The sequence below is a fragment of the Pristis pectinata genome, chromosome 19 (genome assembly GCF_009764475.1).
Source record: "Pristis pectinata isolate sPriPec2 chromosome 19, sPriPec2.1.pri, whole genome shotgun sequence".
Lineage (NCBI taxonomy): Eukaryota > Metazoa > Chordata > Chondrichthyes > Rhinopristiformes > Pristidae > Pristis > Pristis pectinata.
In genome coordinates this window covers 9,700,670-9,722,915 of record NC_067423.1, presented here as the reverse complement: position 1 = coordinate 9,722,915, position 22,246 = coordinate 9,700,670, and the positions used below count along the sequence as shown (strand labels likewise).

At 44.5% G+C, this 22,246-nt stretch overlaps 1 protein-coding gene across 15 annotated transcripts in view; it reads right to left on the bottom strand.

Annotated features, from left to right (window-relative positions):
- celf2 (cugbp, Elav-like family member 2) overlaps positions 1–22,246 on the bottom strand; it is a 633,618-nt gene that overhangs the window by 180,541 nt on the left and 430,831 nt on the right. For 13 of the 15 annotated variants that reach the window (XM_052034302.1, XM_052034293.1, XM_052034298.1 and 10 more), the window contains one exon: positions 14,678–14,874. In XM_052034302.1, the coding sequence (XP_051890262.1) occupies positions 14,678–14,855 (178 nt within the window). In that variant the 5' untranslated portion in view covers positions 14,856–14,874. Of the gene's footprint in view, positions 1–14,677; positions 14,875–14,980; positions 15,070–15,293; positions 15,412–22,246 lie in introns of those variants that run through there. The other 2 variants (XM_052034304.1, XM_052034303.1) reach the window with 2 other exon arrangements.

The window sequence follows — 22,246 nt, the reverse complement described above, 5'->3', positions numbered from 1 at the left end:
GCTTGTGATCGGGTGGAGGCCATGTTTAGCTGCAGATGTCGGCATCTGGAGCAACAAACTATCTGCTGGAGGAACTCAGTGGTTCGAGCAGCATCTGTGGGGGGAAAGAAATTTTTGATGTTTTGGGTCAAAACCCTGCATCGAATGAGATCGAGAGAGTGTGAGAGAGAGAGAGAGAGAGTGTGAGAGAGAGAGAGTGTGTGAGAGAGAGAGCGCAAGCACAAGTGCAAGAGCGAGAGAGAGAGTGTGTGTGAGAGAGAGTGTGTGTGAGAGAGAGCACGAGCACAAGCGCAAGAGTGAGAGAGAGTGTGAGAGAGGGAGTGTGAGAGAGCGCGAGAGATTGAAAGAACACAAAGGGGCAAGGGTGGGGGGGGCGGTGAAGGAGTTCCAATTTTTCAATATCATAAGGAAGGACTTCCTGCCATCACCCCTAGATGGTTTAGCTCTGCTTCCAAGGTTATGCCTTCTTCTGGACTTCACTCAAATTTAATGGACACAGGGGAGAACGAGGCTGTAATGTTATTAAAGTGTGCTGATATACAATGCCAGGCAGTCCAATCTTAACAATTAAAAAGATCGCAATTATTCTCAGAGACCTGATTGCAAAGACTGCCAGCATTCATTCACACCATCCCAGCTCAGGATTACCCACTCTGATTTAGCATGCTCTTAATAGTAGAAACTGGACTCCACCCCAGATGTAGAGGTGAGTAGAAGGGTGCAGTGTTTTCTGAAGACTGGGGACCTGTGGGTCACAGCAGAGGTCAGCTTTCTGGGGAGTCTAGAGGTGGGACTTCTGTTCACACACACTCTCTCTCGAGGTGGGACTTCTGTTCAAGCTCAGAGAGGCCTCCAGAGAGACACATTTTGGCAAAATGCCTGATGATTAATTTTACAATTCTGTGACAACTCATTCAACTTCAACCTTGATTATTCCATTTTTTTATGTGCTGCGGCTGAATCAACTTAATTTCTGTGACAAGTTCCATTTTCTAAACAAAAAAATCTTATACAAACGGACTAAAGCTCGTGTGTGACTTTGCTCCCTGTTCCAAACCACTGACCTTCTTATAAATTTTGATTAAAAAGACGCATTTTGCTTTATGTATTCAGCTTATAATTGGGAACTGCAACCCTTTCAGATGTAACCTTGTGCTTCTCCCACTCCACGCACTTTCCTTTCTGTGGCTCTCTGTGCAAGCAAGTGACATTAACAGAGCAACTTTAAACCACCCCCACCCCCTTGTGAATGAATAACAACAGGGTTTTGTCTTGCAAGGACATTTTCCATTTTATCTCAAGTTTTGTGATAAAATCACGTGTCTTTTCAAAACCACAATGATAGCTGAAGTTCCAATGATGTTGCAGAGTTTTTATGAGCGACTACAGATTGACAAGGGAAGAAATATCTGGATATTTGCTACGTTGGGGCAGACAAATTTGCCATAACATCATTATCAGCAAACTGAATGAGTTTTCAAATTCATTTATAGAAAGCAGCAGGCTATGGATTCCTTGCAAACTCTGTTTTAATCACCTACTCATGGACTGTAAGCTTTTAAACACACATTAACATTTGGTCCAGTGACCAACTGGGTCACTTGTCCATATAAATCAATTCAAACCTGACTCCCCTCTGCAGATCATGGAAGCCAGCACCCAGTTTAAACATGGTCCTAGATATTTGGGACACAACCCTGGATCTTAAATTACTCCTAATCAGTTGTCCCGCCCACCACCCCCCCCCCCCCCCCCCACCATCACAACCCGATTTCCAATTTTCTTTTATAAGGAATAAATTTTTAAAAATGTTTTGAATTTATTTTAATGCCCTTATTATTTCTCATAGGCTGCTTTCAACAGATTGTTCGTTTGATTATAGAGGAGTTTAGGGTTATGGGAACAGGCTGGAATTGGACTTGAAGCCAAGATCAGGTCAGCCATGAGTGGTGCAGAAGGCTGGTGGGGGTGGGGTGGGGGGGGAGCGAAACGAGTGGCCTATTCCTGCTCCCACCTTCTACATTTTGGTACAGGAGAGTTCATATTTCTGTACAACAGATATGGCCATCCAGCCCATCGAGTGTCAGAGCAATACCATCCATCCCATTCCACTGAATATTTCCCCATAACCTTTTTTCTCTCATATGCCCATCAACTTCACCCCGATTCCCCTGACACCCACCCACTTACACCAGGAGGAATTAATCAACCAACACACCTTTGGGATGTGGGAAGAAACTGGAGCACCTGGGAGAGATCCATGCAGTCACAAGAAGAATAAGCAAACTCTGAGTCCTTAGAGACTCCCGAGAGATTACCGTTCCTTCAGCAAGCAGTTCGTGCACAAATTTCACGTCGGGTCTGTGTATCATTCCAACAAGGTCTGAGATGAGATGTAGCTTTATTCAGCACTTAAAAGGTACAGCATATTTTCGGTCCTATGCAGTGCTCCATTTCCAAGAGCTGTGACATGGTGGTATACAGTCAAAAGGATGTATGAAAGGGCTTCACATCGACTCTCCCTCAACTGCTCTCTTATCTTTGGATAAAAGCAAGATGGTGCCGGAGCATGGTGAATCGTTGCAAGCTGCTCTCTACAGATCTACTCATTACCCTTACTATTCTACACTTTTCTCAATGCACTCTCTACTAACCCAATGTAACTGCACTGTGTAATGAATTGACCTGTACGATCGGTATGCAAGACAAGTTTTTCACTGTACCTCGGTACAAGTGACTATAGTAAACCGATACCAATAATGGATGCTTTGGTCTGAGTTTACCTATTCCATTGTGACACAGACCATGTCAGGAATTATGTCAGCTGTGTATTTCATCATTCCAGATAATGACCACCAACAAAAATGATTTCTGACAGGACTCCATTTTAAAAAGTTTGGGATTCATGCCAGTGTTGACTTCTTTTTTAGCTCCAAAACTAACTGGACTTGTAATCCTAATAAATTTCCCTCCCCCACCTCCCCCACCCCGACCCCCCTCCGCCCCGCAATTTGCTTCCACCTCACTGGTAGGGTGCCCATTTATACTGGATACTGTTTTCACTGAGGTAGGTTATCATCTCAGATTCACCAAATGCTACCCAATTTACAGGTGGCGGCAGTGGTATAGCCAGTAGAGCTACTGCCTCACATTCAATCCTGACCTCTGGTGCTCTTTGTATGCAGTCTGCACTTTCTTCCTGTGACTCTGTGGGTTTCCTTCAGGCGCTCCAGTTTCCTCCCACATCCTAAATCCGCCAGGGTAGGTGGATTAACTGGCTGCTGTAAATTACCATAAATGTAGTGGTAGAATTTCATAGAACATAGAACAATTACAGCATAATTCAGGCCCTTCGGCCCACAAAGCTGTGCCAAACATATCCCTACCCTAGAAATTACTAGACTTACCCATAGCCCTCTATTTTTCTCAGCTCCATGTACCTATCCAACAGTCTCTTGAAAGACCCTATCGTATCCGCCTCCATCACCATTTCCGGCAGCCCATTCCACGCACTCACCACTCTCTGAGTAAAAAACTTACCCCTGACATCTCCTCTATACCTACTCCCCAGCACCTTAAACCTATGTCCTCTTGTGGCCACCAATTCAGCCCTGGGGAAAAGCCTCTGACTATGTACCCTATCAATACCTCTCATCATCTTATACACCTCTATCAGGTCCCCCTCATCCTCTGTCTCTTCAAGGAGAAAAGGCCGAGTTCCCTCAACCTGCTTTCATAAGGCATGCCTCGCATTCCAGGCAGCATCCTTGTAAATCTCCTCTGCACCCTCTCTATGGCTTCCACATCTTTCCTGTAGTGATGCAACCAGAACTGAGCACAGTACTCCAAGTGGGGTCTGACCAGGGACCTACATAGCTGCAACAATACCTCACGCCTCCTAAATTCAATTTCCCGATTGATGAATGTGGGGCAAATGAGATTAATGTAGATAAGTGTAAATGGCACATGGACAGTGAGCCAAAGGGCCTGTTTCTGTGCTGTTATGACTCTATGACCTCTATTCAGTTGTGGGCATGTCCAGTGTGACACTGGAATGTAGCAACCACAATGGACTATTTAGCCATGAGCCTGTCAGGTTTAGAATTAATAACTAGACCGACATCAACTGCAGCTTGTGTAAGAGTCCAAACTTCTACAATGCTTTAGCTGCCACCATTTTTTTTTAACTCCACTCCTTCACTTCTCAGGGCGACAATGGCTAACACAAGGGGACATAATTTTAAGGTGATTGGAGGAAGGTATAAGGGGGACGTCAGGGGTAAGTGTTTTACACAGAGAGTGGTGGGTCCGTGAAAAGCACTGTCGGCAGAGGTTGTGGGGGCAGATACATTAGGGACATTTAAGAGACTCTTAGGTAGACACATGAATGAGAGAAAAATAGGGGGCTATGTGGGAGAGAAGGGTTGGATAGATCTTAGAGCAGGATAAAATGTCGGCACGACATTGTGGGCCGAAGGGCCTGCCCTGTGCTGTAGTGTTCTATGTTCTATAAAAGGCTTGGATCTAACTCTGTGGCTGTGCCACTCTAGTGCTGTGCAGTGTTCTGGTCACCAGTTTGCAGGAAGGGTGTGATGAGGGTTGACAGGGGTGGAGATTTAAAATCATGGGGAGGAACTCTTCAGGCTGGAGTTTTCTTCTTTGGAAGAAAAGGAGCCAAAAGGTAGGATTTAATTGAGGTGCGTAAAATTATGAGGAGTTTTGACAGAGTGAAAAGAAATGGTCTATTTCTCTAAGTAGAGGGGTCAGTACGTGGAGGGCATGGATTTGCAGAAGAATTAGAAGGAAGTCAGGTTAACCTAAAAGCTATTTTTGCCCAACTTGAACACAATGAGCCAAACACCCTCATTCCATGCCTTAAGTTACAGTTGTATGTTCTCTAGACTTCAACCTCTAGAAACGTTTTCTGCCATTCACCATATAAAATCTTGAAAATCACCCTTTAATTTCCAGATATTGTTTAATACAATTAGGTAACTTGCCCATCTAATTTAACCACTGGTTAAACTGACACTGCCCTCCAAGGTCAACACATCCTACCCAAGAAGTACTGCCCAGAATTTAATTAGTATTAGTCTAAATGGGGCTTTATAGCATAACTCCTGCACTCCATTCCTCTACAGAGAAGGACCAGATTTTGGGTTACTTTCTGTACTATCCATGGTATTTTGATGATATTACATAGGCACCCAAGTCTCCCCGAACCTTCACTGCTTCCAGCTTTATACCACTTAGAAGCTCCATGATTCTAATCTCTTTAGACCAAAGAGGACCTCACAGCTACTAACAATGAAATCCACTTGCCAGAGTTTTGTACAATTACTAAATCTACTAATATTGTTGTAATTTGAATATTCTGCCCATGCATGCTCACTAAAAGAAAGCAACAGCAGACTCTTTCAACCTGTGGACAGCTGTCATCCACCACACTGTGATCATAACATGGACTCCGGACAGAACTGGGATGGGTCAAAACAAAAACATATGGTCAAACACAAGTAGCAGAGCTAAGCACATAGCTTTAATCTGCAGTTCTGAGTGAAGGTTCAGTGGTGATCGTGAGAAACAGTGCGCAAACCAATGCCAAACAATGTGTTCAACAGATGACCGAGACCAGAGACGAAGCTCCAGAGCTAGGCAGCATCGTCTGCTGTCTTGGAATCCATGAGCTCACTCGGATAAAGATGCAGTGGTGTCATGGTTATGTTACTGGACCAGCAGCCAAACTTCAGGTCTGTTGATCAAGAACACATTCAAATCCTGCTGTAGCAGCAGGCGAATTTAAATTCCAAGAACTAAAAGCTAATCGCAAAACACCCTCTGGTAAATGAAATCCCACCAGAAAAGGAATTTTGCCTTTCTTACCTGATCTGGCCCAAATGTGACTCCAGATTCCTTTCTGGTAGACTCTTAACTACCTGCTCTTTTTAGGGGCAACCAGGGTTGGAGAATACATGCCAGCATTACTGGCAACATCTACATCCAGTGAAAAGGGGCAGAACAGTCAGTTCTCCCAAAAGAGAACAAAACTGCTTTAGTGTCTACTGCAGGAGAAAGTTTCAATCTCTTGGAAATGATACATCCTTAGTGTTGGGCACTGACCTGCTCTGAATTCGTTGCACAAATGGCTAAGTTCCCATTATTTCCCATTGAAACACAAAGAATCATTCCCCATGATGATGAAATAGGAATATTTGGAAGGAATGTTTGAAAGCAGATTTAGCATTTTGATAAGAATTTGCAAGAATACTGAAGTACCTCAGTGACTCTGCTGTTACAGACCTGCAACAGCAGCCTTAGACAGCCTCTGCCAAGTAGATTGGAATTCAAATTGGTTTATTATTGTCACATATATGGAGGTACAGTGAAAAACTTGTCTTGCATACCGTTCATACAGGTCAATTCATTACACAGTGCATTGAGGTAGTACAGGGTGAAACAATAACAGAATGCAGAATGAAGTGTAACAGCTACAGAGAAAGTGCAGTGCAGGTAGATAAGGTGAAAGGTCATAACAAGGTAGATTGTGAAGTCAAGGGTCCATCTTATTGTACTAGGGAACCATTCAATAGTCTTATAACAGTGGGATAGAAGCTGTCCTTGAGCCTGGCGCTCCGTGCTTTCAGGCTTTTGTATCTTCTGTCCGATGAGAGAGGGGAGAAGAGAGAATGTCCGGGGTGGGTGGGGTCTTTAGTTAAGTTCGCTGCTTTAGGCAAGGCAGCGAGAAATATAGACAGAGTCCATGGAGGGGAGGCTGGTTTCCATGATATGCAGAGCTGTGTCCACAACTCTCTGCAGTCTCTTGTGGTCGCAAGCAGAACAGTTGCCATACCAAGCCGTGATGCATCCAGATAGGATGCTTTCTATGGTGCATCGATAAAAATTGGTGAGGGTTGATGGGGACATGCCAAATTCCTTTAGCTGTTCAGTATCATGTGGTTTGTACTTAAAACCAGAAGTCCTCTGATGATTCAACTGATACCTTTGTACAGAACTGAGCCACACAGCAAGGGACCAGGTTTGATTATTGGCCACTGCAGAAAATTATTTTCAGTGAGCCAATGGGAGCTAGTTTCCCAGCTATTATAAGATAAAATATCTTTATTAGTCACATCTACATCGAAACACACAGTGAAATGCGTCTTTTGCATAGAGTGTTCTGGGGGCAGCCCGCAAGTGTTGCCACGCTTCCAGCGCTAATATAGCATGCCCACAACTTCCTAACCTCATACGTCTTTGGAATGTGGGAGGAAACCGTAGCACCCGGAGGAAACCCACGCAGGCACGGGGAGAACGTACAAACTCCTTACAGACTGTGGCTGGAATTGAACCCGGTTCACTGGCGCTGTAAAAGCATTACGCTAACTGTTACACTACCGTGCTTGCCAGTGACAACTTAAGAGTCATATAGCATTGAAATAGATCCTTTGGCCTGTCTATATACTGGCTGGCCATCAAGCACCTACTTCTATTAATCCCATTAACTATCCCTTCTTTGTTTTGGTGATTCAAGTGCTTGTCTAAGTATATCTGGGCCACACTTTTTTTTTGTTGCCCAGTTATGGTTTTTGGTCCAAGTCAACTCTTGGCCATCAGTAATACACAATGCAGTCAGGTTGCAAGTGAAGATTGCACTGCCACTGTATTCTTGGACCTGTTTCAGTGCTCTGCAGATGGCAGTTCAGGCTTACTCCAACAGATCTGCCGCAGCCACCAGGTGAATGCAAATCAAACTGTACGAGGAGCTGGGCAGGGCCCATGTGAAAGCAACTATATAAAATAACACCTCGCTCAGTCCTACCAACAGCTTTCATTGGCATTTACCTGGAGGGGCTCAAAGTGAGTGTGTGCAGCACAAGGCAGCCACAATATTCTTTTGTTTAGACAGATGTCATATTGTTTGTTTCTTTGTGTTAACCTAGGAATGATGAATCCCTGCAGCTTTGGGCTGTAATTAAAGCTTCAGAATATATTTGATTACGCATCTGCTGCAAGTTATTAAATTTTCTTTTTAGGAAGACAGGAAATAAATTGGAAACGAGCACTCTTTGTCTCCTTTCTTCACTCCGAGGGGGCTGTGACTCAAGGTGGCCAGTGGCTGGCTCCGTCTGGGGTCAGACAGCCTCCCTCTGGGCATCACTCACACTGTGTTGAGGGTCAGGTGGCAATTCCACCCAGAGAGGCATCACACCCGAGCTCCATGCAGGTTTTAGCAGATGTCCGCTCGAGCACGTCATCTGACGGGAACGGCAGCTTCCCAAGCTGGGGCTGAAACACTGATGTACCCTGCCAAATGCACTGACTGAGATCACCTAACTGGCAATGAAATGTGGCACCATCTGGTTGTGTGGATTTCTGCTATCCCAACTGATGCGTTTCGCAGTGGGTATAAAGCATCTTAAACATGACAAGAATCTGTGGCATCACTGCCTGCTAACGGCAGGTCCTGAAATGGTGTGCAAAGCAATAAGTCAACAGAGCACTGATCTTATCTAACAAGGTGAGAATAAAGTTTCAGTCGCTAATGAGAACCAGCTCTGCGAGGTTGTCCAGCATACATATATTGCTGGGCAATTTATTTGCCTGCTATGGGCTAAGGACTATGGGCGTGTAGTGGTTGGAAGGATCACAGGTGACCATGTACAGCCCCAAAGTCACATCCGGCTCCTTCTAATGAATGCAGCCGAAAATGCAAGATTATGCAAGAGGTACTTGCATTTCTAAAATGCCCCTACTGTTGTACGACAATCCAGGCCATTTCATGGGAGCACTACTAATTAAAGTCTGATACAGGAGGATATTGGAGGACAAGCAAATTGGCAAAGCAGGTAGGTCTTAAAACCATGTTATGAGCAGAGGTGAGGTGAAATGAGGAAAGAATTCCAGAGTTTAGGGCAGAGGCAGTTGAAAGCATAGCTGCTATACAACACATCTCACCTGATATTAAAACATACTGTGCAGTGGAAGCCATACACCTAATTACATATTATTTAACGTACTAAACAATGTACAATGCATAACAGGTTACACAATATATCCTTGGTCTAAATATACTTTAAATATTTCAGTCTGTGTATGCATTCCTAACCTGGCTGAGAATGAGTATCCAGATTTAGCCACGAGCTCCTACTTTATGGGACAATCTGTCAGCTGTCTGCTTGACACACTTGGTTTGAAAAAAACAGAAGGACGATTGTCAATTTTCCATGATTACAAAACCTATATTTAAGCTGTCATGTGAAATTGTCTTGATTGAACAAATATAATAAGATGGAAATGTAATCTAATTCAGTCAATTTATTTCAATGCAAAGTACAAAGATGGATTTTTTTATTGCAAAATTACAGACTGGCTGTAAGCAAAATCTTGCAAGTGGAATGTGTTCCTCAGATATACAAGAAAGGGAAAAGTATCTCTGGGGTAAGAACCACTTCTGATAGATATTTGCCTTCTGGAGATAATTCAAGGCCTTCCAGCAAATTTTGTTTCCCTGGAATAGTTGTCACTTAAACTAACCTATCTAACCTACTCATTGAGGAAAAACACAACTTAAATCAGACAGCTTGTAGCAGCAACAATGCATAAATATACGATCCAAAGACCTGGAGCGGTTCTTTGACCTGTTCCCTGTCCCATTTAGTGAGCCTTTGTTGCACCTGAACTCTTCAATCTTCAAGGGGTTATGCAGTGCAGAGGATCATTTGGACAAAGTCTTCACAAGATGGATCCAGTCTGATTTTTTATTTGTTTGTGGGATTGGGACATCAATGGCAATGTCAGTATTTATTATCCATCCCTAACTCCCCCCTTAGTTGGGGGGGGGGGAAGAGGGGCAATTAAGAGTCAATGTAAAATCTACAACAGACAGGCAAAGATGGCAAATTTCCTTCCTGAAGGACATTACTGAATAAGGTGGGTTTTAACAACTATCTGGCAGCTTTGTGATTGCTGATATGGATATGAACTTACAAAAAAGTCAGATTTATTTATTACATGAATTTGTATTCTGAGGCTGCCATTGATAATTTGATGAATTTGATAATTTCTGCTTGAACGGCTGGAAGGACTGAGCAAGTTACAACAACCCGGCAGTTTTAATGCCTGCTGTCACTGACACTAGGTTTTTATTTAAATTTCAGATTTATTTAATTACTTGAATTTAAATTCCCCAGCTGCCTTGGTGGGATTTGAACTCCTGTTTCTGGATCAATGGTTCAGAACTCTGGCTGGAAGTCCAGTAACTTAACCACTTTGCTACCGTACCTCTACCTGATGCTTTCAAGTTCTACATTTTGAGTTCTACACATTCAGGCAAATAAGGAAGAAAGCTTCATTTCCAGCTTGTGCAAGCAGGCCACCCGTTACCATAGAAACGGCAAGCTCCAAATGCCGCAAGGCCGACCCAGCTCTCTCAGATGGGTCCTGGTACATTAAAAAGTGGCACCATTGCCTCATTTAATGCTATATTCAGGACTTCAATAGTGTGCAGTTAAAGCCAAGCCTAATGACAATCTTTAAACAGCGCAATCTACATTCAACTGATTACTGAAACTTCTGAAATCTTTCAAGGCACCTCTGGCCTGTCGGGCATCCTAGAATTTAATCACTCCACCACAGGCTGCTGTGCCTTCAGCTTGAATTCACTTCCTAAACTTCAACAGCTCTCTTTCTTCTTGCAAGATGCCCCTTGAAAACTTAATTCTCCAATCAAGCTTTTGCTTAGCTGCCTTAATATTTCCAAATGTAGCTTGGTGTCAAATTCTGTTTCAGTAAGGCTCTCTTGAAGTGCCTGATGCTTTAGTTCAAAGCATTAAAAAGTTCACCGTCACCTTAACTATGTTTTGTCAGTGTGGATCAGTAGCCTGCACTCTCACCTTTAAGTGCAGAAGGATATGAAGTGGTTGAAGACATGGTGTGAATCTGAGTACATAATCCCCACTTGCACCTCAGGTACTCTGACAGCACCACATTATCAGAGATATCAATGATTCACCCCTGGTTGGAGGAAAACACGCCACACAATAACATCCACCATATTGCAGTCTTACAACCAAAACTCATTCTATTGAGGTCAATGGAATAAACCTTGAAGGAGGAGAACAACTTGATGATGCTGCTGTATAGTGTGTCACTGCCAGCCAAGGATGAACTTCCAGACACGGTAGTGCAACGGTTAGTGTTATGCTACTACAGCGCCAGTGATCGGGGTTCAATTCCGGCCACTGTCTGTAAGGAGTTTGTACGTTCTCCCAGTGTCTGCGTGGGTTTCCTCTGGGTGCTCCGGTTTCCTCCCATGTTCCAAAGACGTACGGGTTAGGAAGTTGTGGGCACGCTATGTTGGCGCCGGAAGCGTGGCGACACTTGCGGGCTGCCCCCAGAGCACTCTACGCAAACGATGTATTTCACTGTGTGTTTTGATGTACATGTGACAAATAAAGATATCTTGATCTCGATCCAGTGTGCTGCTAAGCCAAGAGCTTGGGTGGACATAGAAAGTACCACAGGCCACCTTGAATAGGAGAGAAGCACCCTGGACAATATTCAACCCATAGCTATGATCAATCAGGTGATCCTATCAATTATCTGTTTGTTCCTGCAGCTTTTCTGTCCACAATTTGGCTGCTGCTTCTATCTGCTGAACGATGTTGATTTATTTTTCATCTAAAAAGATGCTCCATGAATGTGCTGTTAGTGAAGAGAGAAAATGCAATGCAAAGACACAAGCAGAGGAACATGCCACCCAGGTTAACAGTGGATGTAGAGGCTGGCTGTCCAATCGAGTTCATCTGTTTGGTATATACATACATTAGAGTCATAGAGAGATACAGCACGGAAACAGACCCTTCTGCCTACAGAGTCCACGCTAGGCATCAATCACCCATTAACACTAATCCCATTTTATGTTCTACCCACATTCACCCCAGATTCTACTGCTTACCTGCATACTAGGAGCAATTTACAGGGGTCAATTAACCGACCAACCTGCATGTGTTTGGGATGTGGGAGGAAACCAGAGCACCCGGAGCAAATCTACGGGGGTCAGAGGGAGAATGTGCAAACAGTATCCAAGGCCAGGATTGAACCCCAGTCTCTGACACTGTGAGGCAGTAGCTGTGCCACGATGCAGCTGGTATTTTTGAGTTCGGTGCGAGCTGTGCCTCTCTCAGTACTTCATCCACTTCACAAAGATTTGCTCAGCATTACAGCATGCAAGTAGCATTTCCGAGACTGTTTTATGTATAGCTGTGGCTGGGTTGCATATGGAACAGATCACTTGGGACCCGGTTGGGTTTGGACCACCTCTGGGGCTTTAACCTTTCACCTGGGCAGACCTCCAACTGGCTGGGTAAAGAGCCAATCAGAAGCCGACCTCTGGATGTGAAAGCTGGCTGGACTCTTGCTGTGCACCCTGTGCTGATCTGCAGGCCAGTCTCACTGTCCCTGCCATTGACGCTGCAGGCCAGCTTTGTGAGTGGCACATCAAGTTCATGACCCGGTGTAACAGAACCCTGGTCACCTGCTCTGACGGCAGGTCACTGGGAGCTTGCTCTTGAAGGAAAGCCAGGAATTTCATTTTTATTTTGGGCTCTGCTCGATGCTCTTGATGGGACCCGTTTTTGGCATTCTAAGCATACACTTGCTCGGAAAGCAGCTTCAGTGAAGCAGCTCAAGGTTCCCTGGATGGTGTTATCAGCACCCTCGACAGGATAAACATCCCATCTATCTGGCATGTCCGAACTCACAGCGGATAGCTTCCTCAGGGCAAGGCTGTGCTGGCAATTCAGCAAAGGGGGAGATAGAGGTCGATGGTTGGATGAAGACAATAGTTTGGAGAGATTTTAGAAAGCAAACAGGTATCAAAAATAGCATGGGTGTTGAAAATGAAAATTGAGCTGGGAGTGGGGGCAGGAGCTCACAACAAATCTAATTCAGAACTAATTTTAACTTCTGACCAAGGCACGTAACTAATTGCAAATGAACAATCTGCTGGAGGAACTCAGTGGGTCGAGCAGCATCTGTGGGAGGAAGACCCTACATGATGTCGAAACCCCACATCAGGACGGAATTCCTTTCGTTCCCAAAGACGCTGCTCGACCCGCTGAGTTCCTCCAGCAGGTCGCTTGTTGCTCCAGATTCCAGCATCTGCGGTCTCTTGTGCCTCCATTGTACGATTTGCGTGTTGATAATCCGACAGGGATCAGCTGTGGGCCAATCCCCGCCCAAGAGACCGCAGCTCCTAGTCCAGGCTACACTGCTGCCCGAGCTGATGAAACATTAAACGAAGGGCCCGTTCTGGGCCCGGCAGTTAAAGATCCGACAACACTTTCCAAAGATCAACAGAGGATGTCCATCCAACATTTATCCCCGTCTCCACACCTGAAGCTTGCTCTGTGTAAATGCTGGCCGTTTCCTGCTGTACACTCACAACTGTACCTCAAAATCACTTTTCATTGGTTGCAAAGCATGATGAGATGAGCATGCTGCCAGGGGAAGTGGAAGAGGCTGGTACAATCTTAATATTTTAAAAGACATTTAGACAGGGATAGAAAAGGTTTAGAGTGATACGAGCCAAACTTGGGGAGGTGGAAGTAACTGAGATAGACCAGTTGGGCTAAAGGGCCTGTTTCCATGCTATACGACTCAATGACGGCTGAAAATCATGAAAGGTGCTAGTTACCCTTAGTAGCCACCCCTTTACTGCAGCACTACCAGTAAACCAACACTGCCTTATAAACAAGAACAGCAGAACTCGGAGTAGTGGACCACAAGGCTCCGAGAACCTGTTCCCCTACTCAAGGAGACCCTGGCTCTTCGGACCGTTATCTCCAGCTCCACTTTCCTCCTTGATTTTCCTGCAACTCTTGATTCCCCTTGTCCAAACGTTTATCTCAACATTAAATACACTCAATGACTCAGCATCACAACTCACGAAGTGGAGAGAATTCCAAAACTTTACAATCCTCAGAGAGGAAATTCCTCCTCAGTGTTAAATGGACGTCACTTTATCCTGAGATTACATCGCCTGGTTTTAGATTCCTTCATCGATGGAAACACCCTGACAGCGTTTACCCTATCAACCTCCCTCATAATCTCATGTGTTTTAGTGAGCTCACTCTTCTAAACTCTAGAGAAAATTAGCTTAATTTAATCTTTCTTCACAAGTAAATCTCTTCATCCCAGGAACCAATCCAGTGATCCTTCTTCATTGTTGCTTTGGAAGCAGTGTAGGCATCCATGCAGTACTCCAAGTGTGATCTAACCAAAGGTCTCTGCAGTTGCAGCAAGCATTGCTGCTTTTGTATTCCATCCTCTGTCATGAAATACTCCAACAACTCCCTAATGGTGAAACCTGTTGTTTAACTTAACCTAGTCCAGGCTCACGTGTTCCAGAGAGGGACGTTCCAAACTTTCCACAAACCCCACATGCTGACAATGAATTTTGTTGACTGCTGATCTTGCAGAGAATGCAAGTCAAATCAAATAGGCTAACCTCGCAACTTAACCCATTCCCTGCTGCAAAAGGTCACGGCGGACAGATCTGCAAAAAGTCTGGGATTTCACAGGTCATGGGGGAAAAGCACAGTCCCACCAGGCACAGCGCTACAAGAGTTATCCTGGCAGGCAGTGTAACAGTACTGTTAAAAATCAGGCTCTGTACCTTTGCTCTGTGGAGGGTTCTGGCTGCGGTCTCGGAGAACGTTGATCTGGTAGACTGTTCCGTACGGCTCAAACAGTTCCTTTAGCTCTTTTTCTGACCAAGATCGCGGGATCTGGCCAACAAACATCTTAATGGCATCTGGGTCTGGCTGGTCCGAGTGATCTATTGCACCATTCATCTTGTTATTCGTACCGTTACTGTTTAAAACAAAACAGAGAAGCGCCAGGTTAGACACACATTGAGATGGTAACCCACTCATTACTTTAGGAAAATAACTTAAGTATTCATTTCATCACTAAATACCATCTCAGCACAGGTTACTGCTAACATAGCAACATCATTGCTTAAGCGCATCCAGCAATTCTACTGGAAGAATGGACTGACCACCTTCCAAACACTCACTGCCTGGTCTCAGTAATGGGGCACTCTAGTGCAAACCTCCAGCAGGTGGATGGATCTGGTGCCAGGGAAGTGGAACAGAGCAGCTGCTCGAGAGGGAACGCACGCCAACTCTAGTGCTTTCACAACTTCTGCCCACAAGGCCCAAAAATAATTCACCATATGACGCATCGAGACATTCAGGGGTGAGCAGAGGCAGTGAAAATACAAATATTACCTGTGTTATGCAGTGTAAATGAGGGAAGGCACAATACAATTAAAAATTAATAACTATCCTTATTAGCTGCAGTGTCGGGGTTGCCGGACTTTAAAGACAAGGCAAAGCTTGATTAATGTCAAGGAAGGTAAGGTCATGTGACAGGAAGTGCTGAGAACCCGTATCAAATGACTTAATCAAGACGAATATGCAAATTGTTCCAGTTAAACACGAATGTGTAAAATCTGTAAAAACAAGCCCACGGTCTGTTCTTATATTTATAAGATTCTGATTCCCGGTAACATTTAAGGACTATGCAGATTTTGCTCCTCTCTCGTTTTGAGAGAGCTCAGCTTGGTTCTTCCTTTTGCGAGTTATTTTCTTCCATCGCACAACTAGGTCTTCCTGTGTCTTGTGCTCAGTCCAACCACAAGGCCTTGTGGTTAAACCAGTTCTCTCCTTTCCACAAGAATGCTGAACTGATAAGCAGACATGTAAAACTGAACAGAGGCCCAGACAGCACTTTGTTCCGTATCAAAATAAAGTTTCACTCCATTTTGGTTAATTGGCTACTGTAAATTGTCCCCAGTGTACGTGGATGATAGGTGAATCAGGGTGGAGATAATGGGCATGAGAGAGAGTAGTCATAGTCATAGAGTCATACAGGACGGAAACAGGCCCTTCAGCCCAACTCGTCCATGCCAACCAAGATGCCCGTCTAAGTTAGTCCCATTTGCCTGCGTTTGGCCCATATCCCTCTAAACACTTTTAACATTTAAAAGATATTTGGACAGATACATGGAGAGGAAAGGAGAGGAAAGTGCAGTACGACTCAATGACTATGACTCTATCTTTTAAATGTTGTTATGGTACCTGCCTTAACCACTTGAAGTTGCCCCTTAGGTCACTTTTAAATCCTTCCCTTCTCACCTTAAACCTGTGTCCTTTAGTTTTTGGTTCCCTTTCCCTGGGGAAAAAAAACTGTGTGCATTCACCCTGTCTGTGCCCCTCATGATTGTATACATCTCTACAAGGTCATCTCTCAGTCTCCTACTATCCAAGGAATAAAGAACTAGCCTGTCAAACCTCTCCCTATAATTCGAGCCCTCAAGTCCTCGCAAAACTCTTGTATATCTTCTCTGCACTCTCTCCAGCTTAATGATGCGATTCCTATAACAGGGTAACCAATACCGTACACGATACATGAAGTGTGGCCTCACCAATGTCTGAAACAATTGTAGGGAAATTAGGGAAACAGTAGGGAAATTAATGGATTCCTCAGAAGGAGAGTTTGGACTCAAAGGGCCAAATGGCTTAAATTATATGAGAAACCTATCTTTCTCAGCTTCCCCCTGAAGGGGCTGATGCAACACTCTTGAATCTTATCTAACTGGCCATTTTACACCCATATCCATACACAGGCGATATCTGCAATTGGATCAACAGAAGGCATGCAATATTAAAGCTGGATTCAGTCTTCTCCTTGCATGAAGTTCACACTCGCAAACTTCCCCGCGGAGAAGCACTGGATGGCAATTTATGAGGAAGGGGAGACACAGACAGGCTGCCTTCCCCTCCCACCAGTACACTGAAGCCACATGTACAGTGGTTGATTTGCAAGGTAGAACTAACACACGTTGATACTTCGGGCCCTCGCTTCAGACTGCCCGTGCCATTGTTGCGTTGTTACAAAAGCAAGCTCATCATGTGTCTGCTGGCCAACCAGGGTCAGAGTGCGAACACACACACACACAGATACAAAGATAACAGCACCTTCCTGCTGAAAGATGTACGGACAGATCAAGGAACATAGCACAGGAAGGGGGATCACGCCTGAAACCTTCCCTTCTCACACAGCTTGGTCTAGCACTTCATTTATTCACCCTCCACAGTATTGGTTTCTGTCTGAATCCTTGCTTTGCACTCAATTACCTAAACAGAAACACTCCATTAAGCCCAACTGATCCGTGCCAGAGTTTATGTTTCACCCAAGCCTCCTCCATCCAACCCCATCAATTGGTTCTTCTGTTCCTTACCCCACAAACTTCCTTTTATAGGCATTTATATGATTCATGTGTCAAGTTTGCCATCGTCACCAGATAGCCCACTCTGCCTGCTAACTGCCCCTGAGAGGAAGGAGAATGTCCAGGACTCCGTTGTCTCCTCTCCGGATTGACTTACCCACAACTTATCCCCAAGGTAGAAGTTAAGAGCAGAAAGGAGGTTTCAGTTCCTTCCCCATGTCTGAGCAGCAAGGACTAACATAGAACACTACAGCACAGTACAGGCCCTTTGGCCCACGATGTTGTGCCGACATTTTATCCTGCTCTAAGATCTATCTAACCCTTCCCTCCCATATAGCTCTCTATTTCTCTATCGTTCATGTGTCTATCTAAGAGTCTCTTAAATGTCCCTAATGTATCTGCCCCCACAACCTCTGCCAGCAGTGCGTTCCACGCACCCACCACTCTCTGTGCAAAAGACTTACCCCGACCTCCCCCTTATACCTTCCTCCAATCACCTTAAAATTATGTCCCCTCGTTTTAGCCATTGTCGCACTGGGAAAATGTCTCTGACTGTCCACTCGATCTACGCCTCTTATCATCTTGTTCACCTCTATCAAACGTTGCTATATAACCCTGCTGGCCTCTGCCTATCAGAGACATTCCCTTTGTCCAACACCTTCCCAAACTTGTTTTCTCTCATTCCTAGGTCTGACTAAGGGTCATACACCCAAAATGTTGACTGTTTCTCTCTCCACAGATGCTGCCTGACCTGCTGAGTGTTTCTAGCATTTTCTGTTTTTACTGCAGATTTCCAGTATTTGTAGTTTTATTGATTTATTTTTTTTGATTTTCATTTCCCACTGGAATTCAACTATCTTGCCTGTGTCTGGACCAAGACTGTCATCAGGTTTGGAGCCAATTTGACCTGGTGGAACTTGAAGTGTACATCAGTGATCAGGCCTTTTTGCAAGTATTACTGAGCAAAGCCTCACAAACAAGCCTCTTTCCATCCACTGTGCGCTGACGGTTCGACATGCTGCATGGGCCGAGCACAAGCAAGAGCCGTGCGTGCTATAACTGGATACACTCATTTGAAAAATGCAGGATTTAGGAGCAAGAATCGGCCACATGGCCCTTCTAGTCTGCTCTGCCATTCAATAAGATCACAGCTCATCCGACTGTTGGCCTCAGCTCCACGTTCTCCTCAGTCCCCCATTACCTGCGATTCCCCGAGGGTCAAATTATTAATGTTCAACACCTTGAGCTTGACAGAATAAAGAATTCCAAAGAGCCACAATCCTTTGAGAGAAGAAATTTCTCTTCCTCTTAGTCCTAAGTAGTTGACTCTTTATCCTGACACCACCCATCTGTTCCAGAACACACCCACTAGTTCCAGACCCACCTGCTCCAAACCCTTTACCAGAGGAAATATCCACTTGGCAATAATCTTACCTGGACCCTCTCAACGTCCAACATGTATCGTCTCTCACTCTCTTAAACTTCAGACAGGCTCGTCTCATTCTGATCAGTTATTCCTCATGAGACAACATCCACCTTGGGAATCAATCCAGTCAACCTTCTCTGCACCACCTGCAATGTGGTGTTATCTTCAAGTAATGAGACCAAAACTATATGCTATGCTGCAACAGTGACAGACTATTCAATTCTGACTGGTATCGCAGCAGAACCTGAACCTCCTCGATAAATGTCCAGATGTGTGCAATGGCAGCTGGAACCAGGGCTGGATTGGGGAGGGGCCGGTGGTGATCCAGGAATGGGACAAACAGCCAAATGACATACCCTTTCCTAAGTCCTAGGGTACTGAAACTGATGACAAAACTCTTATTGTTGTCCTCATTGAGATTAGAAACAGGGCATCAGATCCATTCCAGGACCATCAACTGTTCTATGGCTCCAATATCCATCTATTTCAACCTCAAATGTATTCAATGATTATGGCTTCACATCTCTCAGGATTAGAGATCTCCAAAGATTCACAATCCTCTACAAGAAGAAATTACTTCCCTCTCATTTAAATGGGAGATTCGGAAATTCTGTCCCCCGTTCTGGATTCCCCCACAAGTGGAAGCATCCCTTTACCATCTAGATAATCCAGCCCAACCAGGAACTTTTTCTCCACGTGGCTTTGCCCAGTGACAATCATCCATCGCTGACATGCAGTGATTCAAAATTGGTACCTTACAACACATACTTATCAAGCTTGCTGGAGAGTTTATACGCTTCCCTACAAGGTCACAAGGTGCAAACGGTTCCTGGTGAGGGGAGACTGGAAACCCAATACTCCTGCCCAACGTGCTTCCACCGTTCTATTGTACAGATTGTGGAAGTCCATTAGATTCATGGAAGACTACACACATGATTGCCTTGTTTCAAGATGATCATGACTATTAAATCAACATTCACACTAGGCCAATAAGATTGCTAAATCAGCATTTGACTTCGCAATATCCAATGCATCCATCTTTCTGTTAAGATTCCAATACCTCCTTCTTCCCTCTCAGGTTGGCATCAAAGATCCCATGACAATAACAGCAAGAGCCTCCTCCTCGCTGAGCTAGTTTTGCAGGTAGTCTCACATACACATCACTGTTTTCTGAGGTCTCCTGAGATATTGTGAGGTTCTATCTAAATGCAAGTTCCTCCTTTTCACGCTTCAAGGGAAGACTATGATAACTCAAAGACAAGTGGTTTTCTTGTAATTGAGGAGAGCTGTTGGAAAATTTGACTCTGCTGTCAAAGAAGGTATAAGGGAAAAACAAAATCCACAAAAGAACTGACCGACAAGACAATGAGACAAAGATGTAAGAAAGCAATGTTAATTCCTGCTGCTCAGGCTCAAGGAACTGAAACTTCCTTTCAACTCTTAACCTTCACTCTTCTGGAAGGTTATAAGTCAAAAAAAAGATGTGGAGAGCAAAAATAGAGCAGATTGACTGGAAGTCCATAATATTCACAACACAGAAACTATCCATTTAACCCAACAAGTGACGTGACTTCACTCAAGGTAAAGCAATGAGGGTGGCTGTTGTGCCCAAATTTAGCATAGTCATTTGAAAAAGCAAACCAAGCAGAAGGGTTTATTTACAGAGGGACAGAATTGTAAAGTAGGTATGTTATGTCAAACTCACATTAAACCTTAGATGGAACACACGTACACACTGTGTACATTTCTGGTCATCTCACATGGAGCAATATACGAGAGTTAACAAGAAATCCAATGGGGAATTCAGAAGCAAATTCTTTAAATGCAGAGTGGGGATAATGTGGAACTCGCTACCAATAGCAAGGGGCTGAGTAGAACAGTAGAGGTACCTTTAAAGGGGAGACTGGACAAGCACAGAAGGGAGAAGGGACCAGAGAGTTGCGTTGCTCCATTTAGATGTGGTAAAAGGACGGAAGCTTGAGTGAACCACCACTGGGGAAGGGTTGGGCCAAATTCCCTGGTTCTGTGGTGCATATCTGGCTTGTTCACTATAAATGTCAGGATTATTCTGCACTTGTTGACAATTCTTATGGTTACGTTCTGGCCAGTTAATATGGCAGGTTAATATAGTCAATGATAAGAAACCACTTTACATCCCAAATATCACTGGGATTTAGAAAGTGGCATAAAATCAGAAGCAATGGAAAAGTGCAGATGAATTCAAATGGTACCATCTTTCCCTGGCATTCACTAAAGTAGAAAGCCATCATTCTGAACCCTCATCCACAGTTCTTGCAGTACATGAAGACGCAACGTCAGCTGGGCGAGACTGCAGATTTTCTTTTCCATTTATCCTGTTTCCAATTTCTGCAGAACTATTGTGCATTTATACATTTAATCACCTCTCTTCAATAAAGCACTCCTCTTAAAAGCCTTCAGCAGATATTCATTTGGGTTTAATTGCACAGTTCTTAATTTGATTACACCCAACACCGTCTTGCATTGTGTTGAGGTGACAGCTGTGTGAAAATGCCATTGGCTGCTCACAATTCCAGGCACGTCTGTCAGCTGGCAGCTCAGCCACATCCCTTCCTATGTACCGTCTGAACAAAGGGGCAACTGGTCCCTGCCAGCTGTAGCAGAAGGCAGAGCTCAGTTTTTGCCTTCTAATGATCCCTTCTGATATTTCCGTTCCATTCCAGAGTTCCTTCTTCAATAGAACATGGAACAAACATGCATCTGTGCGTGAAGTCAGTGGGTGTGGCTGGGTAGGAGGGTTGATTGTAAGCCAATAAAATAAGGTCCATTTATTTGGCAGCTTTAACAGTGTAAAAGTCCCAAGACGCTTCACAGGAGCATATCAAAAGCTAAGCAACTTGATGCCAAAGCGCACAAGAAGTTAACAGATGGGGGTTATCAAACAGGTAGGTTTTAATGATGCACTTTAAAGGAGGAATGTGTTTAGTGGGGAAATTGCAGAGATTATGGCCAATGGTGTCGCTATTGAGAGTGAGTAAGAGACCGGAATTAAGGAGCACGAAGAGATCACTGAGATAAGGAGAATCCAAGACCATGGCTGCTGTGGGTCACCAATCTGTAATACTGGATGTTTTTCCCTCTCCATTCACACAGCCTGACCTACTGCACATTTCCTACAGCCCTGTATTTCACAGCTTTAACATTCCTTTGTGTTCTTTCTCCTTCTAACTACCCTGGCCGCGCACGGTAGCTTAGCAGTTAGAATAACACTATTGCAGCGCCAGCGACCTGAGTTCAATTCCAGCTGCTGACTGTAAGGAGTTTGTACGTTCTCCCCGGTTTCCTCCGGGTGCTCCGGTTTCCTCCCACGTTCCAAAGACGTATGGGTTCAGAAGTTGTGGGCATGCTACATTGGCGCCAGAAGCGTGGCGACACTTGCGGGCTGCCCCCAAGTACATTCTACACAAAAGATGTATTCCACTGTGTGTTTCGATCTACGTGACCAATAAAGAGACCTTTTCTTATTTCATTAACCTATCATCCAG